The sequence below is a fragment of the Rattus norvegicus genome, chromosome 5 (assembly GCF_036323735.1).
Source record: "Rattus norvegicus strain BN/NHsdMcwi chromosome 5, GRCr8, whole genome shotgun sequence".
Lineage (NCBI taxonomy): Eukaryota > Metazoa > Chordata > Mammalia > Rodentia > Muridae > Rattus > Rattus norvegicus.
In genome coordinates this window covers 51,191,737-51,213,040 of record NC_086023.1, presented here as the reverse complement: position 1 = coordinate 51,213,040, position 21,304 = coordinate 51,191,737, and the positions used below count along the sequence as shown (strand labels likewise).

Sequence of the window (21,304 nt, the reverse complement as noted above, 5' to 3'; positions counted from 1 at the left end):
ACTTTGAAGTGGATGCGGTTTATTCTACATAAACTATGCCCTAAATGTAAGACTTCCTAATAGACAGAAACAAAAATACCAGAAACACAAAGATGACCAAGTTGAGAGCACAGCTCACTTCCTGTGTGCTGGCAGACCTTCCTTCAGTCGGCCCAGGACACTTTACTTGTACTTCCATTTCTTCCATTTGGGGCATTTTGTCTCTCAGACAGAAGAGGGGATTCCAGTGAGCCAGTGCCAGCTGAAGCACCCTCCAAATCATGGGGACTTCAGGACATAGCAGTCACCCAGAACAGATATCTAGGCTGAGGAGCTGGAGAGATGTTTCCTCTGCTGATGACTCCACCTACACATGCAGACCGCAGAGGAGCAGGTCCAGGGACATGCTGGCCTTAGGAACCCGACCCTCAGCATCTCACGGGGGATGCTTCTCCAGTGGGGCTGATATGAACATGGAACTCAGCTTATCAATATTGAAGAAGCAAGGAACCTAATGAATAGATGCTAAAAATATGTTTGCTTATCTATAAGCTGGGGAGGGGGTTGATATAAAATAACAAAATGCTTACTGTAGCTTAGAAGAAACATTAAGAAGTTTGCAATGAGTAATCAGTCACTTTTATGTTGTACTCCATAAAATTGAAGGCCCATGGAAAAATAAAGAGGATTTTTTCCTCACTTATATAATATGCATGTCTCTCTGTGTGTGCCCCTGAGTATGTGTGTACCACATCCTTGCACGAACTCTCAGGAACATAAGGAGTCAGATCCCTTGGAACTGGAGTGGCAGTGTTGTGAGCCTCCCTGTGGGTGCTGGGAAGAGAACCCTGGTCCTCTGCAGTAGTGAGTCTAACTGCTGAGTCATCTCTCCAGCCCAATGACAGCCTCCAGCATCATGATTATGGTACATCGTGCTGAGTGTCCTAGGAAACTGGTGTCAGCGATTTGTCTGCATACGGTAAACAACACTGGGCAAACCCACAGCTCAGTCGCGCAGAGAAGCCAGGTACCATTCCTACATACCAGCCTGAAATAACAATCTCAATTTTATTAAAAACAAAAATAAATCAAAAAAGCCTCCTTCAGTTACATAGTATGCACAAGAATTTCTGTATCACATCATCTTACAAACAATGCTTGAATGACAGGAGTAAAAGGAGAACTTACTAGCTTGTGATGAGAGGAGTTGGGTGTTAAAGGCCACATACACACACTCACTCACACACACACCACACACACACACACACACACACACACACACACACACACACACACACACTCACCAGAGGGAGGGAGGGAGGAAGAAACAAAACCACCTGTAACTTCTGACTGCAGGAGGAGGTGGAATTGAGCATGACAGAAATTTGAAGGAAAAAGACTACTTAACACTACTTAAAAAATACTTCAGTGAAAACAGTCGACCAGTTGTACTAACTTTAAGCAGATGTTTTCAGTATGGCAGGCGACTGTAAAGTAACGTTTTTAACTGACTTTTCTTCAACCCAGAGCACGGCTTCATTGCTGAGGACGACTTCCGTCCACCTTACACAGCCTTGCTTCCTTCTGTAGAAGCGAAAACAAAATGCCACTGATGTCTGTGCAGGGACTGTCTGGCTCTTGGACATCAACTTTCTACCTCCATTGTAGACATTGTAGACCAGTCAGTGGACATCTGGCTCCTGGCATGTTGGCTATTTGAAGGTGTTATAGGTAGAGACACTGAGGAAACGGTATGGATTTCAAGTATGGCTGGTGTGCTCACCTTCAGGGAGAGCTGGAGCTTTAAAGGTACATGTGGGTGTTGCAATGCACTTAAGGCTGTCCAGGACTACAGTATCGAGCATACACAAGCAACTACCTGCTAACGACCTTTTGACATTTCCTTCCATTTGCCTGTGAGCATTTTCACCAAGTGACTGCACATGACGACGACAACAAAACTTCCTTTTAGCTGCAGGAGGATCTTGCATCCATGTGATGTGGAATCCTGGAAAGTCAAGAGGCTTTCAACATGCTGCACTCAGAGACCAGCGCCCTTCTGCCGAGGGACAGCTGTGCGCACAGGCAGCGGCGGCAGGGCGCTGTGGTCGCCGTCTCAGTCTACAGCTATATCTTCTGTGCCAGTTTTATTTCACTACTAACGCTGAGCTCAACATTCATGTCACCTAATAGAATTTGGGAACATAATCTTACTGCATACAGAAGGGATTCATTACAAAACTCACAGGGGAAAAAGTCAATGGAAAAAAGGTTATCTGTTTTAGCCTTGAAGAACCTTCGAAAGCTTCCTGTGCTCATCTGGAGCAGAGCAGGACATGCTAGATCACATCTAAGGACCATAGCAACCACGCTTTCAGTTCCAAACGTCCTCTTCACAAACACCAACACTATAAAAGCGAAGCTGATGGAGTCCGATTTAAAAGGCATTTATGTACTGGTATCAAAATGTGTCAACATGGACTGAAAAAATAGATCTTAGGGAGTTTTCGATGGTGTTTTATTGTTTCCTTTAAGTTACTTTGACGGTTGGTAGTAAACTCACTGTTAACAATGTGACTACTCTCTGTGTAAGTGCTCAGTCTCTCAGAAGCAAGGGAGGCAGCAGGAGTCCCAGAAATGGCTTCAGGGGAGCCAAACCCTCTAAACATCTACGAAAAGTGCGCTTGATTCTACTCCATTATCTTCCTCATTCGCCTCTGCTGACCTGCCTGCATTGTTCCTTGTTTGGTATAATACACAGACATCTAAGCTCAAGCCTTTTTTAGCTGGGCCAATTATTATTATTTTTCAATTTTCTTCAAATATATCATAAAACAATTCAGTAACTGTTGCACGAAGGATCACTGAAGCTACATCATGATCTTTCAATTTCATTTCTACTAATATTAAAAGTCAGAAAAGCTCCTGCTTTCACACAGAATTGAAAATTCTTAGGGCGTAAAAAAAGAGCATGTTACTCAGTATCTCAGACGATGCTCAACCTTATGAAAATCAGTAAACTTGCTCTCATTAGACACAGCTGCCACCACTTACCTTTAATATTAACAGGTGGGACTACACTTAGTATTGATCCAGGATGTGTCGGCACAAAACCCTGTCTTTGGACTTAGTTAGCCTCAAGGTCCTGTCCCTCCGTAATGTACCACCAATTATTTTAATACCCTGTCTTTACGTTGGTGCATGCCATCCATTGGGATAAAAATAGCAGGTTTTTTGAGATGAGTGCTATGAAGAGAATCCTTGAGGTCCCACTTTGTATTACAGAGAAAGGTCGATGCCTGCACACAGTAGCCGGTGATGCCCACCTGTCAGGCAGCGCACACCGGAGCACGCACGTACAGCTACGTTCACTTCCTGTGCTCTGAAGCTGAGAATGCCTGCCTTCCCAAGCCGCGGGTGCTATCATCTGATGCAGCGAGACAGTGGATTTGATATCCACCCTAAGAAGAAATAACTGACATAACGAATGCAGCAAAGAGGCATTTGGCATTCAGAACACGCCAAAAAGCTAACACTCATCAACTGTTATAATGGTTTGTCTTTTCTTAAAAAAGGTCTTTGCCTATTTTAAAATTTAACGGTCCCAGAGAATCATGAAGTGCCTTGTCGTTTCTGCTGCTGGCTTCTGATGACCTCTAGTTGTTTTTTGCATTGCTGGTAATAAGTAGAAAGGCTTTTGTTTTCGTCTAAAAGCTTTTTATGTTCCTGTACCAGGCGAGATGTATTTTGCTGGTCCTTTTCATCCTGGTCCAATTCTGCAACTAGTTCTTGCCTATAAACAAATCACACAGTAAACATTATACATGGCAGGGAGATCCACACCGTTAGTTGAAGGAATTAGATAATCAGAACCTTCCCCGTCCCTCTGCAGCTTGAGTGTGCTACTCCAGTAAGGTCCTAGACAGTGGTAACTATCTCCACCACCTACTGTGCACACAGCAGACCCACAGCCTCTCAATGAGCACAAGCAATCAGCGAATAGAGAAACACTGCACTAAGTTTCAGAAAGTTTCATTTGGTACCCTCTTTTGTGTTAGGAAGGAAGGAAAAAAAAAAAGGCTCAGCTCCAGAAGGTGGCAGTGTCACAGTTCATATACACACGCCAATGTCCTCCAGTCCTCATTCTGAAGTCTCAGTCCATTTACTAGAGCTGTAGTGGCACTGACCAAACATCCGCAAGCTAATTCAAGGGGATGCTACCCCACCTAAAGCTCCTTTTTCTTTTGAAAAGCAAGAACAGTACCTCCAAACATTTGCAGGGGCCTCTCATTCTTACACACAGGTAAGCTTCAAGTCCCTTAACTCTGAGGATATTAAATATTTAGCTCCTAAAGCAAGAGTACTGGGTATAAATGAATAATAACATCTTACTATTATCAAAAGTAACTTCTTAACACTTACCACTTAAAGTAAGTGTTCAGGGCGGTGAGATGATCAGTGGGTAAAAGGCCCCTGTCACCATGCCTGATGATGACTTCAGTCTTTGGACTCACATAGTGGGAGGAGAGAACAAACTCCCACCAGCAGCTGTCCTGTGACAGGCACACACATGCACGCCATGCTGTGTCCACATCCACTGCCCACATAATAAATAACTACTTACAAAGTAGGACAAGGCAGGTTAAATATGGAAACACTGTGGCAGGCCTCCTCCTCCACATACAAAGTGCCAGAAGCTCCACAGCTACTTCTCCAGCTTTCAGACCATAATGTTCAGCTTCCCCTTCATGGTATCTTTATGGTATAATCATTTAAATTATTATACTATTTCCCCCCTTTTCAAGCTTGTTCTTTGATTATTACATCTTTATCATTTATTTATTGCGTGTGTAGGTAGGTGGGAGTGGAGGTTAGAGGACAAACTGGGGAAGATGGCGTCTTCTCCCATCAGTGGGTTCTGGATATGTCAGGCTTGGCTGCAAGTGCCTCTACCCATTAGGCCACCTCTCACTGTCCTAGACTCCATTTCTGAAGCACAGCACGAGTTACTCTGTGCACAAGAAATTTTACTTCAATGCCAATTACTACAAGAATTCTATTTCCACATACACATTTATATTTTCCCTACAACATTTTACTTGTCATTCTTTATAAGTCTAAAATTTCATAAGGGTCATGCTTAAGAAAAGTGAACACCAACCTCATAAACAAAACAACCACCTAGCTAAAAAGTAAGACAGGAGTTTTTAAAAACAGAAGGCAGGCAGTTTCTATGGCTCTCTGAGAAATGGAGACACAGCTGACTGACATTCCCTCCAAAGCAGTCACAATTACATAACAGAGCCCTGGCACAGGTACCCTGCTCTATTCAACACACAAGACTGCACAGACAAAACGCCTCAAAGACCACCCGGGGAACACACTATCTTGCCTTTGGTGGAGAGCCTAAACGGTTGTAGTGGTGACTCTAAACAGCCTCTGGTGACATAAATGTGAGCATGCAACCAGCTTATTTCCTTTAGCTATGTGACATTGTTATCAAAATTACATCGGATGAAACCAGTTAAGGGGTCTTATAGTTTAACATGGAAATACCTTTTCTCAAGATCCATATGTATTCATTAGTTATTCTTTGAGAAGGGTCTCACTGTGTAGATAAGGATAGCTTTGAACTTACAAAGCTCTGCCAGCCTCCACCTCCCAAGTGTTGGGACTAAAGGCATGTGTCACCACACCAGCCTGAAGACTGATTTTGAAGTGTGTGCGTGCGTGCGTGCGTGCGTGCGTGCGTGCGTGTGTGTGTGTGTGTGTGTGTGTGTGTGCGCGCGCGCACGCGCACAGAGGGTTCAGTGCGCTCAGAGGCTGGAAGGTGGCATTGGATATCCTGGAGCAGTAGCTACAGATGCCTGAGCTGGCCAGGGCAGGTGCGCTCCGCTGTAAGAGCAACATGTGTGCTCTTTCTTTGCCGAGCCATCCTCTAGCCCGAAGAATTCAGTTTAATGACTAATTTTAGGACTTTTAAGACAAAAATTTCTTAAAGTCTTTTAAAATAATGTTCCTACCTCAATACATTTTAAATCCAAAATGCCAGTATTTTATTTTAACTTAAAAAAAAAAAGTATTTTAGCTTTTGTTAGAAGGAAGGGGTGTGGGACTTACTTCCTCTGTAGTAACAATGCGATTTCGGTTTGAACTTTCATATATTCCTGTGCCATTTTACAATGCTGTTCGAACACTGCCATGGATTCTTTGGAGTTTGGGCATGGTGCTAGAGGCTGGAAAGAAAGCAGAACTGTTAAGACTTAAACCTGGTAGAGCGCTTGCCTAGCAAGTGCAAGGCCCTGGGTTTGATCCCCAGCTCTGAAAAAAAAAAGAAAAAAAAAAAAAAAAAAAAACGACTTAAACCTCGATGTCTACCTAAGGTGACAGCCAAGGCAAAGACTATGACGGGCTCTAAAGCAATGTAAGCGAGCTGAGAAGCCCCAAGACCAATGGTCCGTGTCAAACCCACCGTGAGCCAGGTTATAACTTGTGAACAAAATGAGGCAAAACATATGGGTATCAGAAAGGGACTGATGGGGGAGGGGTGGCAGGGTGAAGGGGCAGGAGTGGGACCAGAAGCGAGCAGCTAAAGTGATCAGAATGCACTTCCTCCTTTCACAAACAGCCCAAAAACAGATTCACTGGAAGCTGTTGTTTAAGTGTGATGCTGTGTCCTGGCTACCTCTGTGCTCTCGTCAGCCAGCTCAGAAGGAGGGCAGGTGAGGGAGGAGGGCAGGTGAAGCTCTGGCATGGTCTTTCCTCTGCGGAGCTGGAACACACTAAGGACCATTCTCTCATTCTCTTAAGGGACTGGGCACTGTGTGTTGTCCACGTAGATCTGCGATTTTCTGTCCTGTGTCTGCCTTCCGTGTGTGTGTGTGTGTGTGTGTGTGTGTGTGAGTGTGTTCCGTGTGTGTGTGTGTGTGTGTGTGTGTGTGTGTGTGTGTGTGTGTATGGGGCTTTTGGGGCCGCTTGGCAGGAATCTGACATTGGGCCAGGACCCAGAAGTACGCTCAGGCAGGAATCTGATTTTGGGCTTCAGGCAAGAGTGTGCCTTTGGCCTAGAACAGGGAGGTAGGCTCAGATATCTTGGTCACCCTGACAAGACCCTAGAAACAGTGATCATGCGACTTTGTTTATTGCCTTGCTTGTTCCTTGACTATTTGTGTGTATTGTCTTTTTGTTAAAATGGTATAAAAGCAAGCTGGGAAAAAAAATACACCTGTTTCACCCTCAGAACTGGCTGCGATCATACTACAGTGTTGTCTAACTGTCTTTTTTCTTTTTAATCCTTGCTCCTCCCCTGGAGAACCTGCTGACTGACTGAGCTGGCTTGGTCACATGTGGCCTGGCTCCCGAGGTGCTTAGCATTAGAGCACATTACTCATACTTTCAGTCACTATGAACCCAAGGGTGCATCACAAATGTCTTCAATGGAAAGGAGATCATGAGCTTATATCTCAGTGCACTAAACACTGAGGGATGGAAACGCCATATGCTGCAGTGTGACAACAGAGAAGGATTTTAAGAGGACTGTTGGGACAAGAACATACAATTATGTCAATCCTAAACCTAGTTAACTTTAAAAAAAAGGAAAAAGAAAGAAAGACAGATTTTCAGATAGACTCTCTTAAGGTTCAGGATGGCCTCAAACTTGTTTTGTAGCTGAAGTTGACCTTGAACCCCTGACCCTCTTGCTTCTGCTTCCCAAGTACTAAGATTAGAGTTGTGCTCACCATGTCTGGCAAAGACATTTATGCTGCTTTGATTTTAAAGGTGGGTGACTATAAGCAGAACTAAGTAGACAGGAACACACTGTGACTGCCATCACCTCCTTCAGGAGTGAAAGCAGAGTGCTTCTTTACCTGCAGCTGGTGATCCAGTGTAAGATACGCCATTGGGATGGAGTTATCCGAGCCATTGGTATCTGGAAGAAAAGCATGCATTTCATTTATTAATTCATGAGTGTAATTACTCACTTGCTGAATGATAACAAGTAAGAAAAAAGTATGAGATGTCATTCCTCTCCCTAAATATTATTAAATAAAAGTTATGTTCTTGGTAATGGACAGGGTCTGGTTATGAATTCTGAAACACAGGATCATGTATATTAAAACACAAGCATGGTCTACAATTGAAGTTGGCTATAAACTAAATAGGATACTACATATTAAAGATCATAGGCCCTTGTTTAATTAAAAACAAAAAGACATGACACATAGCCTTTGTATTTTAAACTCAGTCGTAGGCGATCCTATGACGCTCCAGCCCACATTTCTTTCCTCATGTTGTTTACCAGGAGGGTGGGTCAACTATGAGCACCAGTGTACACAAGAAAGGGAAGGACAAGTGTTCTAGATTCTCCAGAGGTTCTTTCTAGTAGGTGCAGATACGGACATGAACACCCCCAACCTGTCTCTCATCAAACACTACTGGGGAGAGTATATGACAGGACAAAAAGGCATTTAGAACTCTGGCTTAACACCATGTTCCGAACACTTACACTAGTGAATTCAAGCCACCAGCCAATCTTGTCAAAGCACTCAGAGGAAGAACAACTGCCCCCCCACTGACAGACTGGGAGGGATTACAGCAAGGTCACATATGATGACAGTGGAGACACTGCTCGGGGTCCAATGAAAAGAGCTAAGGAAACTCAATGACTCACTCAAACACTGCTTTCCACAAAACTCAAATGAGAAGAAAATGACAGACCTAACCAAGAGGAGAACGAGCTGTCTTGAAAAGTTTCCTCAGTTAAGCACTTCCCTCCCACAGCTCTTCTCCTCAACCACAGATACTGTATCCCTCACTGTACCCGCACACAGTCTCTCACAGGCACTTCAGAAGCACAACGCTTGTTCATGAAGGGACAATCAAGGGACAATCTTTATTGGATTTCATGTCTAAAATCAACAAGTGGCATTTCACTTTCTCTTTTCTGCCTAAATTGGAATACAGCTTCTAGTTTCTAATATAAACAGCTGGTCACGAGGTAGCGTAGTCACTGCATGAAAGTTTATTTTTATACTTACTCCTTAAACATGACCTCCTCTCATGAAATACTAAAACTCACACTTGTTTAGGTTAATTTAACTAAGGCAAAATTTCTATTTTTTCCAACACAACAGATGTTAGTGTCATCGTTTCTTTAGTACATTCCCTTAGCGTGGTCTGAATGAGAATGGCCCCCACTGGCTCATATACTTGAATGTTTGGTACACTGAACTGCTTGGGAAGAATTAGGAGATGTGGCCTTGTTGTGCCTGAGGTAGACTCTGAGGTGTCAAAAGACTTGTGCCATTTCCAGAGTCTGTCTGTCTCTTATTTGTGGATTAGAAGGTGAGCTGTCATCTGCTGCTTTAGCACACAGCTGGCTACCTGCTACCATGTTCTCGGCCATGATGGTGATGGACGCTAATACTCTGAAACTGTAAACCCCCAATAAGATGCCTTTGTCACGGCAACAGCAAAGTAACTTCCACGCACTTCTTATGGCTGTTTTCCTCTCTCTCTGATATGTGACTGAAGAGTATGAAAAGCCACGGAACTATCAGGTCTTATTTAACTAGTCTGCGTCTTAACCACTAAAGCATTCGGCTTGTCTATAAAGTTTGCAGCTTACCATGCCATACTACAGCAAGTTTACTGCTTGCTTCTGTGTATCACAACTCTAAGCACGGTCACCACACATGTGCTACACCTTATATTTATCTTTGCAGGGTTCTAAGCACAGAAGAAAGTGAGTCTGTGTCTTGTAAATTCTCCTAAGTTGTGTCTAGATATTGCTATTTCTAGGCCTTGGGGAAAATGTTTCTCACTTTACACTCATAACAGTGTAAACTAAAACAGGAGAGTACTCATTTGCTAAGATTTTAAATTGTTATGTTCTTTAGTTTTTCTCTGGAAGTATATATAACAATTTAATAATGAAAAGTCTTAGTATTTATGCTATTTATGTTTACCCTTGTGGTTTTTTCCTGGGCCTGGGAAGATAAACGTCTTGACTCATCTGCTCTTTATAACCTATCCTGTGTAGTGAGTGACACATAGCAAAGACAAGCTTCGGTGGGCCTGGGTCCAGGTAAAGCATCCAGTGACTGGTGGGCTGCAGTCTAACTTGTGCCACACGGGTTGAGAAGGATACCTGTACATGTATGTGTAGAAACCAGTGGAGAAGAGACATTTAAAGAGATATGACTTCTTCCTGGGAACAGATGTGCCACATTGTTGATTCATATGTACAAATCTAGACTGAAATTAGGAAACCCCGCCAAGGCAATGTTAGGGAGACTAGTTCCTTAGTTTAGGGGATCATCATCACCATCACCACCATCACCAACAACTCAACAACAGGCAACAATAACAACAGCAGCTGGTGTCACCCCAATGGCTAGAGCACTTCACTGTGTCCCACTGGAGAGGGATCCTGCGGAGCTTTGCTACTATTAATGTTTAACTTACCCGGAGGGGAGAGTCCACACCCCTTGCTAAACATAGTTCTAAATTATACGACACAGGGAAAGCAGCTCATTTCATTTTTAAAATGAAACTATAAACTTGACTAAGCCACACCAGGTATCTATAAATACTGAAATAATTTTTTACTTTGTGACGACAGAAAACTAACTTCAAAATTTCAGTTTAATTGGCACTTTGTTTTTCTTTTGGTTTTGGAGACAGGGTTTCTCTGTGTAGCTTTGACTGTCCTGGAACTCTCTTTGTAGACCATCTGGCCTTGATCTCACAGAGATCTGCCTTCCTCTGCCTCCTGAGTGCTGGGATTAAGGGTGTGCACCACCAAAACCTGCATAATTTCAAATGATTTTATCTTCCAAAGTTTAAGAGACCACCTTCCCTTCTGATGGACTGAAACACAGAACTTCCTTAGATACAGTGCTAAGTGTGTGTTAGGCATCACATTACTTCTGCACGCTCAAGATGAAATGCTATCCTTCCCTTTGGACAGGTATTTTTAATTCGTCATCATGATTGAGCTATTCACACTGGAGTTTTAATAAATTAAAGGCTTTCAAATGTCTATGCATTTGAAATGAAGTCTCTTGTGGGCTATGAAAGGTTGCCAAATGGATTTTTCTCTCACTTGGGCACATATTTTGTGTTCTTAAAAACCAGAGGCTGACACTCGGGAAATAACATCAACAGCTGACAAAAGGGATCCCATGAAATTTCAAAGCTTCACAGCAAAAGAAATAGTTAAGCTGGGCGCGGTGGCCTTTAACCAGCACTTGTGAGGCAGAGACAGGCAAATATCTGTGAGTTTGAAGCCCATAGGGTCTACCATAGTAAGTTTTGAGACCAGCCAGTAACAAACACACTATGAGGTCCTACTCTTCCTACAAACCAACCAACTACCAACCAACCAACCAACCAACCAACCAACCAACCACCACCAAGCAAGCAAGCAAGCACAAGTTAAATGCAGTCTATAGAGTGAGGGGAAAAAACCCCTTTCATGTATATTTAGAATAAAAACATTAGACCAAAACCCTGAAGAAAGCAAGCAGCCAATCAAATCAGTACAGACTGATGATTAGATAGTTCTTAAAAGATATAACACAAATGGCTAACGACACATGAGAAATGACCAGCACTGATTAGGTCATAGGTCCTAGAGGAGAACCTAATGTTATCTTCTAAAATAACATGCTGTCAATCCGCCTTCTAAATAGTGATATTTATTCCTATAGATTGCTTCCAACCTTGGCCAGAGACGTGGCAGTAGCTAATGCAGAAAGTGGGGGATGGGACCGGGACTGGTTAAAGTGTTAAGAATCAGTAATTGTGAATGCTCAGTCCTAAGTGGAACAACAACCAAAGGCTCAGGGAATATCACAAAAGAGCAGGAAAGAATCTAAGAAGCAGAGGATCTCCAGGAGGCTGTGAAATGCTGTCTGATGAACAGGTTCTAGGCATTATACTCATGAGTCCAATGCAGCTGTGGCTACCCATGCAAGATCAAGCCAGTCAACAAATGAGCGTAGATGGGGAAGAGACTCATGAGGTCCCACCCTTAGCTGACCAATTGATTGCTGCTGGAGGAAGGGGAGTTATAAGCATTTTTCTTGGAGGGATGTGACTGTTGCTAGGTTGCCCATGCTTGGTATTAGGGGGAACAGTAATTGGATTCAGTGGGCCATAAATAGAAGACACAAAGGGGGAAGGGACATTGGGGACTGGATCCAAAAGGAGGATAATGGTGCTGGACGAGCATGCTCAAGATACATTATACACATGCATCAAACTGTCAAGGATGAAAGATGCTCAACCTCACTAGACATCAGGGAAAAAGGCAAACTGGAACTTTATTGCAATCTCACTTCAGCTGCCAGGAGAGCACCCTATGTCCACTGCTGGTAGAAATGTAAACTTGTCCAGCCATCGTAAAATCCGATACAAAAGTTCCCCACACCCAATTATACACTCTTGGGTATGTACCCAAAGGACTCAGCTCAATGCACAGCAGTACTTACACATCCATGTTTGCTGCAGCTATTCCTAAGACCAGAGTTATAGAACTCACTGGGTACCCAACACTGAGGATAAGGAAAATGTGGCATGTATACACAATAAGAGTTTCCAGCTGTCCTTTGTAGGAAAGTGGATACAACTAGAAACAAGTTGAACTAGTCTTTGAAAACTGTTTGTTTTCTCTCTTTGTGGTTCCTTAACTTTACAGATACATATAATCATGTCTGTATAAAAGACATGAGAGAAGAAGTGAAATTATCTAAGGGGAACAAGGAGGACTAAAGGAAGGAGGATGGGTGAAAAGAGAGGCATGGGGTATGTTCATTATGCATGAGATCCTTTTGTGAAGACGTCCTTATACAACCCAGTCACGTCGAACACACACGGTAGAAGATGAAGTAAAGATGTTGATGGTTACTGTCATCGATACGGGACTGTTGTTACTGAAAAGCCCAACAGGAATGATCATGGTACAAAGGCCACAGAGGGAAGTGTAAGAACACATGTTTCTGAACTGGAAAAATCTTTTAGTATATGTGTTTAGTATGTGGGAGGGAAAAACATACACAGGATAAGGCAGCTAGTCTCTGCCATAATACTCCAAGGGCATTTTGAAAGTTACTGCCAAGTAATTGATTTTATAAACATGAAAAATCTAAATAATGACATCATGCTTCTCTTTGTAAAGGTTAATGTCTCTCAAGTCACCCCATTTCATATTAGAAGGAACTAGACTGGTCACCTGTGGAATCATCAGGGGTCCAAGGAAGACTGCGAGCTGGCTTCTCTGAGGTTGGTCCTGAGGTAGTGATCATTCTGACACTAGGGCTGGATGACCTGCTGCTCACCTGTGAAGAAATGGCAGGAGGAAAAGGTGTCACTTTTTTCTTTTCTTAGAGAATGACAAGACACATCTTCATGTCCAGTGAGAGGCAAAAAGAATTCCATTTGTACTAGTAGATGCCTAAGACTCTTGAAAGTGGCATTCTAAGTATAAAATCAACATATATCAAACTCACTATGCATTCGTACATAGCAACTTCTCAAAACCTCTCAGCTGGGATGAAGGTAAGTAGAGGAATAAGGCTCACCAAGCAGAAGTAGATGGGGAGCCCTTAGCTGCCAGTGAAAAGACTTCACAGCCCAGAGCCCTGGACTGTCTGCTGTGTTGAGAAGAATTAGTAATAGAGCCACCAATTCTTGGTAGGATAAGAAGGCCCGCTAATCCCTGCTTAAAGTCAAGGCTTGGGGATGCTTTGCTCTCTTGGAAAGAAACCTAGCAAAAAATGATAAACCTTCCAACAAAAGCTGAGGGCAAAGAGCATGGTGGCAGACAGCTGTGGTGAGCACTTGGAGGCAGAAGCAGGACAATCATGTAAGTCCCTTGTAGGGGGCACTCAATGAAGGGGAAGACAGGACCGAGCAGACACACACGGAAGTACAAGAAATCAGACAACCCACATCCCATCTTCCACATGGTCAGATACGGTCAAATTCCAGAAAACAGACAAGCCAAAAATAGAAGTGGCCTCCAGAGGGAAGTGGCAGCTACAGGTGAAGTGTCCCTAAGTCAACAGCTCTGAAATTAGAAATGCTTTGAAACCTGAAACTTCGAGTGCTCCTAAGACGCCACAAGTAGAAACTGTGTACCTAACAAACACCTCATGTGACAGGTGGCAGTCAAAACACAGCACACTGAAGCCATCATTTAAGTGACCGTATTGTATATTAAGTGATGCACACTGTACAGAGCCAACAACTGCATGTCAAGTTTAGGGTGGGCCTCATGACCCACGCGTTCCATCACATACATGCATATATTTCAAAATCTGGGGAGGGGACCCTCAAAATTGGAAACACAACCCATGTCCCGCTTTTCAGAAGAAATATTCAACACATACACTCACAAACCATGAGCTACAGCCACCACAGAAGCCAGAAGAGTGGGTACTGGCTAGAGAGCGCTGGCAGGAAACTGCCAGCCTGGAGTAGGGGAAGAGTGTGCTCAGCACAGCGTCTGCAGTGATCGACCTCGCCTCGCCACCCACACACTCCTACCACAGAAACCTCACTCACGAGAACTCTCTCCTGGTCCAAAGGGCCAAGAAAATACTGATAAAAAATGGGCGCTGAAAACCATACTGAAACATACTGAAAACCACTGGGGGTGGGGGCAGTAATGAACTTACCAAACTACCAAGCAATGTGGAAATACAACGTAATAGAACCAGAATAAGCAAGAACATTGTTTTTAAAATGCTTGTGCTATTCAGGCAGAGTAGAGGTGTTAAGCAGGCTGGGTACAAATGTTAAAATCTCAAAGGTATTTACTAACAGTAGCTCGGTCTAACTCTTAACCCAGAAAGAGGAAGGTGATGAGAAATGAGAAATGTACCTATTCTACTTCAAAGATGTAAGAAGATACAGAAGAGTCTAAAGTAAGATGGGACAATTTTACCAGTAAAAGGAACAAATACAAGCTACAACATTCCAGTACAAAATGAAACAAGGCAGAATCCCCAACCATGGGGCGGAGAGATGGCTTGGTGGTTAAAAGTGCTTCCTGTCTCCAAAAGCCTTACTTTCCAGAGGGCTGAGGCGGTTCAGAACTCCAGCCCCCAGGGATCTGATATCCTATTCTGGCCTTTGTGAGGACTCATGCACATGTAGCATGTATATGTGCACATACACAGAGACAAACACATGAGTGAAAAAAAAAATTAAAGCCCCAATCAAACAGTCAGGATGAATTAAATGTGATGAGACAAATCTAATTTACGGAGGCTGGAAGGATGACTCAGTCGTTAAGAGCAGTCACTGCTTTTTTATGGGACCCAAGTCAGGTTCTCAGTACCCACATCAGATGATTCACGTATGCCTGAAACTCCCGCACCAGGACAGCTAACATTGCCTCCTCAGCACCTCCACACTCCTGCACGTCTACACCTCCCCATTAGACACAACAGCAAAAATGTGAAAAATTAGAAAAAAAGAAGGTAATTAGAAAAGAAAAAATAGGCAAAAAATCACTCTGTTATAGTGACAGAACATCAATAATAGAGACTAATATTAGAGAATAAATTTTAAAGTCAAACAAATTAAGAAGCACTGATGTGAGGTGCTCTATGGTGGATGTAAGCAGGGAGAGGAGCCTCTCCCCAGCAGAGAAGCCCGCATTAAGTACAGTCAGCAATGTAAGACCCTTCTCCCTTCCCTGGCATTCATAGGTTTCCTAGGCATTTCTCCTGAAACTTCACTTACAGAAAACGATGTGAACCGATCTCCTACACACTAGGAGCTTGGGGATCATCTAAGGCACCTGTAATTCTACCCTATAATCTTGCTTTTCCAAAGAGAAACAAGGAAACAGAAAGATCTTACCAACCCTGAGCTGTAACTCGAGAGTGACCATATGGTCCACACGGCTAAGACAACTGTAACTGTCCTATCCGCACTTGATGTCTCCGCAGCATTCTGAGAAGCACGTGAGCTTTCCCCTGACAGCTAGCCCTACCATTTTTCCAGCATCAAAACTACAGTTCCTGGTTTGGCCCATGCTGATGTCCGTAAAGTCTAGGGGAACTAATTCTTCAGGCTGCTGAGGGCAACAGTGTGGAGCATGCCTCTGCCCACTCAAGAGTCGCAGCTTCTGCTCCACCATTTATTAGTGCCGCAGCCTTAATTATGTCCCAAGTCATAACAGTCAAATGCAGGCACATTAAAGGTCGTGACAAAAAGAACACAGTTCTTGAAGTTGTGTCTAGAAGCTAAATGACAACACAGCTGAGATCATGCAGTGGTGTCCAGGTCCATCCTGCATCACATGGACGATTCCCAAGGACAGTTCCTTGGGTTCTGGTTATATTTATACTCCACTCCAACATAAACTTAGGACTGATATGCTTTCTACTATTACCAAAGATTCCTCCACAAATTAACTTCTCAAGGATAGAGGGAAAAACTTGAGTCCTCAAATCTAAAGTTCTCAAAAACAACCTTAACTGTACTTTTTAAAAGTATCTGAAAAAAAGTACAAGGCATAAATAAGAAAATTATGTAACATCTGACATTGAAAGCTCAGCTTTGGCTCGCTTACATTAGAGCTCCAAACCGTCATAGAAACACACTTTATAGGTTCTGCTCTTCCAATATGGCTGGTAGAAGTCTGATGGCCCTAAAAAGTGCTCTCCAACTGTTAGAGCTTAGCGACTTTTCTCCTGAAGACATTCTCAGGTTACCCTCTTCTTACAGAGTTCACTGAGCAAGTGCAACAACTGACAGAAAGGCCGCACGGCAACCTGGGGCAGCGAAAGAATGTGAGTCAAATATAAACTCCTGGGGAGGGCTGCCAGCAGGGACAGCATATAGCTGGCCTTTGGCTGGAATCTTATCTCTGTATTTATGAACTGGGATGCAAAGTGATTTTACAGACAAAAATAAAGCTTATGCGTTTATGTCTCACTGGAGACCAGAAAATAATTCCATTAAATCAAGACCTTTCATGCTCGGGGCTATTACACACATTTGAAAGCCATTCATACCTTTCAGAATCTTAGTTACTGAAGTCACAGAAGCACAAAACAGAGCCTGGGGCTGCTGTTTGTCTTACAAACTTTAAAGCATAGATGCAAGGGGTTTAAATGGGTACCTTCCTCTACGGCAGTCCTGGGTACTCACAACAGTTCCTGAAATGCTCTTAAATCACATACACTTTCAGTTTGAGATTTGCACCATTTATAGCTTTTTATTTTGTGAGATAAGACCTCACTATACAGTACACTCTAGCTTTGAACTCACAGGGCATCAAGAGCTCTTATCCACTGAGCTCGTCCCTCCCATGCCCCCACCCCTGATACAGAAAGAACAGAGCATAAGATCTAGCTGCTTTCTCAGTGTTATTTGCATTTCCTATCTGGACAGCAAGAATACTGTCATGGAGACAAAGGAGCATCACCAAGAGCTCTGGCAGGCATATACTCACATCAGCACCTACTGTGTGTCTGTGCGCTCATGTTCTGTAGGAACTCCACATAGCAGGTGTCACAGTGCCTAGTTGCATAAAGACTGGTAAAGCTCAGGATACTTAAGGAGCACAGGACACTGTGTGTCTGATTCTCTAAACAATGGTAGCTGTGTCCCTGTGGAGTGGTAGATGTACGCTGGATAGAATCCCAAAAGGGCTCTGAGGTCTACTTTACAGTGTGTCATTGTAGTGAAACAGGAAGGCTCACCTACATGGTTCACAAGTAAAGGTGTCTGGTCACTGGTTTGGAGTCACTATTATGGTATTTAACAAGGGTTAGCCTGGCTCAGTGATATAATTAATCATTACTGGAAAACTATTTAGTGAAATTACAAACAATGTGAAACGTAGCATTCACTAGGATCACTTCAGTGGAAGTTACATGTAGTGTTTCGGTTATTTTGTTTGTTTTTTGAGATGTTAGTCTCAAATTCATCATGCAGAAGAATGAATGGTGACCTTGAACATACTATCCCGCTACCTCCACCTCCCAAGCACTGGATTATCGCCCATCTGGTTCTCCATGTGCTGAACTTGCCCAGGCAAGCACTTACCAACTAAGCTAATCCCCCACTCCTGTAGGCAGAACAATGATAAAGTTTATAGTGTGGCACTGAATCTGACCTGCATTCCAAACCTCTTAACAGGGAACTGAAAACATGGTGGAAGATACAGAGACCTAGGTTCAGGGTCCTAATTCTCAGCTGACCCGACTGCAACGAAGTATTCAGTGTCTAGGCTTAAGATACAGGTAGTGTCTACTAAGGGTCTGCCTGGTACCAAAGTCAGTGCTTAACAAACAACAGTATTATCAGTAGTGGTTCTCCAACTGTAAGAAAAATTATCAGGTAAGTATGGTCTGATTAAAAGAGACTTGGTTCTGGGGTAGGGGTGATGTTCGCCTAGCACAAAGAAAGTCCTGGGTCTGGTCCCCGACACCATACATAGGTAAGATGTGGTGTTGGACACCTATAAGCCCTTGCGGGGTAGGGGCAGGAGAATCAGGAGGTCAAGGTCATCTTTTGCTACACGGTTTGAGGCCAGACAGCGATATAGTAGACCTTGCCTGAAGTCTGGGCGCAGAAAAAGCTCTACCAAGACCGGGCACTTTTGTTGCTGCCAGTCTCCAGCCAGCGGCTGCCAGCAGCACACTGGTAGAAGAAAGCTGGGTAAACTGCTGTTGTGGTGCTAAGTGTTCTCTACGGGACATCACAGAACATCTCCGAAGAGGCTTTAGAATGAAATTCACAGACTTTGGGTGGCTGATTTGGGGGAAGACAGAGGTTCGCTCTCAGTTGCACTGCTGCCAACAAGGGCAATCCCACTGACAGACAGGACAGAACTGCATTTGGCAAAGCAACATCTGTTGCCTTTCTCACATGTGTAGGGAAGGACGATGTTTTTTATGTTTGGGGCGGCAGTGACCCTCATACATTAAAGTGGACTTGCTTTGCCTTATTTTCCCAGGGCTGAGCACAATCATTTTTGATACAGATAGTAAGTAGGGTTGCTTTTTTCTCCCCAAAGATACTAAAAGGCCAGATACCTTTTGAGTGCTTCCTAAGTGTCCCAAATTAACTGTAAACCATATACACTGTAAGTGATAAAGAAAGCCATTTACATATTTGCATTAATATATGTAATTAAGCTTGCTTTGCTTTCAATAGAAAGGGAAGTTTCAAAAAGCCCTACATTTTAATTTATAGGTAAAAGTAATCTTATTGAGATTATTTTTCAAGTCACAGACCCAAGTACACACAAATGGCCAGTTTGTTTTTTTTCTTTGAGATGTAATGCTAAGCTTTATTAATAAACCCTTCCTTTTCATGACAACTCTACTACCTGGGCTCGATTTTCTGGCTGGGGTCTTTCCCAAGGGAGAAGACTCAAAATAAAAGTAAAACCAGAAGCAATCTCCCGGAACATCTGCCAATCACTCCAGCAATCCTGGAAAGAAGCCCATTGTAAACCATGGAAACTCATGCTGAGGGCATGCTCCCTCCACAGAGTGAACGCTATCCTCATGAGTAATCACACCGGTCCAACCCAGTGGTCATCCAGACACTTTCCTGGTGAAATGCTGTCACAGTGCACTAGGATTATTCTCTGTCACCCCTATACTAAAGTACACACATGGCACCTTGGGGTTATAACACTTCAGTAATCTTGAAAGAGGATGGAATTTAAACACTGGTTATATCAACTATGTGGTTACTGCCACATCAAACCTTCTCTTCCCCCCTTACCTTCCAGGATGGATATGGCAGACAGTTCAGGCCAAAGACTGTCCACAGCTACAGTCTGCCCCAATCCCTACATTTGTCTACGTTGAAGGCACTGGACATTAAGGGTTACTCACTACGTGCCTTGCTGGGTATGTTCAGTGGAGAAATAAGCAAGGCTTAGTATGTGAGCATTCACACAGACGCTCTTACACTAGTTGCTACTCTGTGTCTTAGAGGAGAGGCTCACTGTCCGAGAACACTGGGTTAGAGCTCAGATAACTGGAAATATTGATGGCAACGGTAAACAGAGCTTGGGAGTTTGTGTCCACCAAGACTATAGACTCAAAGCAAATAGCAGATGTTAATTAAATGGGCTGACTAAAAGCCTTTAAATATCAGTGAGGGAAATGGGGAAACTTAAGTCAAATAGAAAGTTCTAAGGTATACCAACACACAGAAAAAAACATTACTGAGTAAGTCCAGAAAGGTTTAAATTTAATAATGACTCTAAAGTATACATATAAAGTAATTTATATATCTATATTTTACCTATGTAATTTATATATCTATATTTTACCTATGTATCTATATTCCTATATTTTAGGATTATATGCGTAAGTCTATGTATACTCAGTATGGATATATACAGCATGAATTGTCATAAAATATTACCAGATTTAAATAAAGTCAAGGTATTTTTAAATTCTTTTTTTCTTCAGACAGGGTGTCTTTATGTAATACTAACTGTCCTGGAATTTGCTATGTAGATTGGGCTGACCTCAAACTCAGACATCTCTCTGCCTCTCCGGTACTGGTATTAAAGGTATGTAACATCATGTACAGCCTATCAAGATATTTTTATGTTTATATATTTATAGAGAACTATAAAACATTATTCCATTAGAAACTACAAAGAATTTCATAAATTCTTACAAAAATGAAATAATAAAACTTTCTATGATGAAAATGTATATTTTCTCAAAGTAAATTACATTGATATTTAACATGTATACATGAACCATTATGCAATAATTTTATTACATATGAACACTGTACTCACATGAAAACAAAAAGAACAAAATACCTCATACTTAGTCCTCACTCTGTTAGAAGACATGATAAAAGTGCATGTCACGTGCATTTAATTTTAATTAACAGAAAGAAAACCCTTACTGACTGAGCTCCTTTTACATACCTGATTGATTAGAACTCTATGGTAGAGTTCTATGGCTTATACTATAGCATTATCTGACTATTTACAAAGAAGCTATAATGAAGAGACGGGAATTTACAAGAGCATTGAAAAGCTGTAATGACCAGAAGTTCTCTTGAGTTTAGCCATGAGATTAGTGCATATTTTCAAGGGATATTTAAGAAAAATATAATGCCACTTGGATACATCAAGTGAAAAGACGTTTAACATTCTCCAGGTGGCCCCAGGAGAACATCTTATTAGGGAGGCATTCTCTCATTAGTAAAGGTAATTACACTAATTATTCACTCTAGAGGACAATGGTAATGATGCTTTATTAAGTTATAGAACAGAATGGTTTCTTAAAGTGTGAGAAACACATGATGCACT

General features: G+C 42.6%; 1 protein-coding gene across 2 annotated transcripts in view; it reads right to left on the bottom strand.

Moving 5' to 3' along the window:
- Nucleotides 1-1,028: 1,028 nt before the first annotated feature.
- Nucleotides 1,029-21,304, bottom strand: part of Map3k7 (mitogen activated protein kinase kinase kinase 7) — a 62,489-nt gene continuing 42,213 nt past the window's right edge. For both annotated transcript variants that reach the window (XM_006237966.5, NM_001107920.2), the window contains 4 exons: nucleotides 13,217-13,322; nucleotides 7,848-7,909; nucleotides 6,100-6,215; nucleotides 1,029-3,772 (listed from right to left, as the gene is read on the bottom strand). In XM_006237966.5, the coding sequence (XP_006238028.1) occupies nucleotides 3,592-3,772; nucleotides 6,100-6,215; nucleotides 7,848-7,909; nucleotides 13,217-13,322 (465 nt within the window). In that variant the 3' untranslated portion in view covers nucleotides 1,029-3,591. The remainder of the gene's footprint in view (nucleotides 3,773-6,099; nucleotides 6,216-7,847; nucleotides 7,910-13,216; nucleotides 13,323-21,304) is intronic.